At 41.5% G+C, this 2500-nt stretch overlaps 1 protein-coding gene across 1 annotated transcript in view; it reads left to right on the top strand.

Moving 5' to 3' along the window:
* Nucleotides 1-2500, top strand: part of LOC135093028 (dipeptidase 1-like) — a 128914-nt gene that overhangs the window by 101410 nt on the left and 25004 nt on the right. The window contains exon 6 of the mRNA XM_063991885.1: nucleotides 2484-2500. This exon is cut by the window's right edge and continues 134 nt beyond it. Coding sequence (XP_063847955.1) covers nucleotides 2484-2500 — 17 coding nt within the window. The remainder of the gene's footprint in view (nucleotides 1-2483) is intronic.

The following is a 2500-nucleotide window of genomic DNA, read 5'->3' as shown; positions in this document are numbered from 1 at the left end:
GGAAACAAGGTACCTTTCCCGCGAGATTAAGAAAGTAGCGATTCACTAAAGGTATTGAGAGAGAGGGAGAGAGAGTGGGGGGGGAGAGGTGGAGTTAGGGAGAGTAGGGTAGAGGTGAGAAAAGGGTGGTATTTAAATCAGCAGTAAGGATTGGTAGAGAGAGAGAGAGAGAGAGAGAGAGAGAGAGAGAGAGAGAGAGAGAGAGAGAGAGAGAGAGAGAGAGAGAGAGAGAGAGTTGCGATATTGCAGTAATAAGTAAGAATTGATAGGAAATGATAGAAAGATAGTTGTGTGAGAGAGAGAGAGAGAGAGAGAGAGAGAGAGAGAGAGAGAGAGAGAGAGAGAGAGAAGGAAATGGCGAGGAAATACAAAAGAAAATTAAAGAAAGCATACACAATAAAGAACAAGGAAAGAGAAAAGTAAGAGAAGAGAGAAACAAAAGAAGGTGCAAAGAAAAAAATAAAAGAAAAAAAGACAAAAGAAAGAAAGAAAGAGAGAGAGAGAGAATGAAAGAGAAAATATGCAAAGGAAACATCAGAATAGAGAGAGAGAGAGAGAGAGAGAGAGAGAGAGAGAGAGAGAGAGAGAGAGAGAGAGAGAGAGAGAGAGAAAACTACTCTCTCTCTCTCTCTCTCTCACCCATCTCACGTCGACCTTCTCTCTCATACCCCCTTTCCCCCCTCACCTCTCCCTCTCTCTCTCTCTCTCTCCCTCTCCCTCCCCTCTCTTCTGGTTAAGGTTCCCTGATTGGTTGAAATTTGGGTTCGTGTTCCGACTCTTTTCCCCAATTGGTTAATACTAAATTCGGGAGGAACCATCTAAGAGAGAGGGAGAGGGAGAGAAAGGGAGAGAGAGGGAGAGGGAGAGGGGAGGGAGAAGAGGGCAAGAGTGGAGGAAGATATCTAAGTAGGGAAGATGTCTTGGAGTGGAGAGAAGAGGAGGAGGAGGAGGAGGAGGAGGAGGAGGAGGAGGAGGGGAGGAAGGGGAAATGAGAATAGGTTAAAGAAGAAGAAAGGAAGGAGGAGGTGTAGAGAAGGGTAGGAAGAGGAGGAGGATGAGAAGGAGGAAGGGAAGTTAGAGGAGGAGGAACTGAAGAAAGGAAGGACTTAAGAGAGGAGGAGGAGGAGGAGGAGGTGGAGAGGGAAGAGAAGATTGTGAAGGAGGAGGAGTTGAGGAGAGGAAGGAAAGAGAGAGAGAGGAAAAAAGAATGGCGAAGAGGAAGACAAATAAGAAAAATGGAATGAAGGAGGAGGAGGAGGAAGAGGAGATAGTAAAGGAGGAGAAAATAAAAAAAACAAAAGAAAGGAAAAGAAGATAAGGAGAAGGAGAAACAAGAAGAGAAAAAGGGAAAATAAACAAACAAACAACAACAACAACAACAACAACAACAACAACAACAACAACAACAACAACAGTGATAAGCACAAAAGCCACTTAGAATGAACAAAACACTTCATTCATCTGTTTATTTATTTATTTATTTATTTCCACCTCATTATATTTTTCACAAGTTTCCACTCAAACAAACATATTCACTTAAAATATAATAGGATAACTTTATAACCCTTTCTGCTTGCCAAGAATTCACCCATAGTAGTAGTAGTAGTAGTAGTAGTAGTAGTAGTAGTAGTAGTAGTAGTAGTAGTAGTAGTAGTAGTAGTAGTAGTAGTAGTAGTAGTAGTAATAACATCACTTCATTCAACTACACAAGCTTATTCCACTCAAAAAATCCGCTATTATTCCTTCCCCTATCCACTTACACTCTTCCTTATCCACAAATCCATCCCACATCCCTTCTATATCCACTAGAGTTCCCAGTAACCCTTCCTGTATCCACTGTCCATCAGAACGCCACTTTCATCCACTCAAGATCCACAAAATCCATCAGTGACTATTCATTCCACCTGGTCATAAATCCACTTCTTATCCACGAGACACATTAGTAACATATCTCTCATCCAATATCCACTTAAAATACACCTCCATCCACCAGAATTCCACTTGTTATCCACCTGGTCCACTTAATCCATTGCTAACCCTCCTCCCATCGATAATCCACTAGAAATCCACTCTTTAATCACTTCATCCAATTAATCTACTTTTATCCACCTGGATCCATCATAATTCCACCTTTTATCCACTTAAATCCACTTTTATCTACCAGAATTCACCAAAAAATCCACGTGTTATCTGCCTTATCCTAACTTCTATCGTCCACAGTTCGCTACATCCACATAATCCACTTCTCTGCACCAGAATCCACTATAAATCCACTTTTTATCCACGAAATCCACATGAAAACCCGTCTTTTATTAAGTCCTTTAAAATAACACAAAAACATTTAATAATCTCTCTCTCTCTCTCTCTCTCTCTCTCTCTCTCTCTCTCTCTCTCTCTCTCTCTCTCTCTCTCTCTCTCTCTCTCTCTCTCTCTCTCTCTCTCTCTGTCTGTCTCTCTGTCTCTGTCTCTCTCTCTCTCTCCAGACATCAAGAAGGTGTTT

Source organism: Scylla paramamosain, chromosome 41, assembly GCF_035594125.1.
Source record: "Scylla paramamosain isolate STU-SP2022 chromosome 41, ASM3559412v1, whole genome shotgun sequence".
NCBI lineage: Eukaryota > Metazoa > Arthropoda > Malacostraca > Decapoda > Portunidae > Scylla > Scylla paramamosain.
The sequence above is the reverse complement of the archived record's forward strand: the minus strand, read 5'-3'. Positions and strand labels throughout refer to the sequence as shown.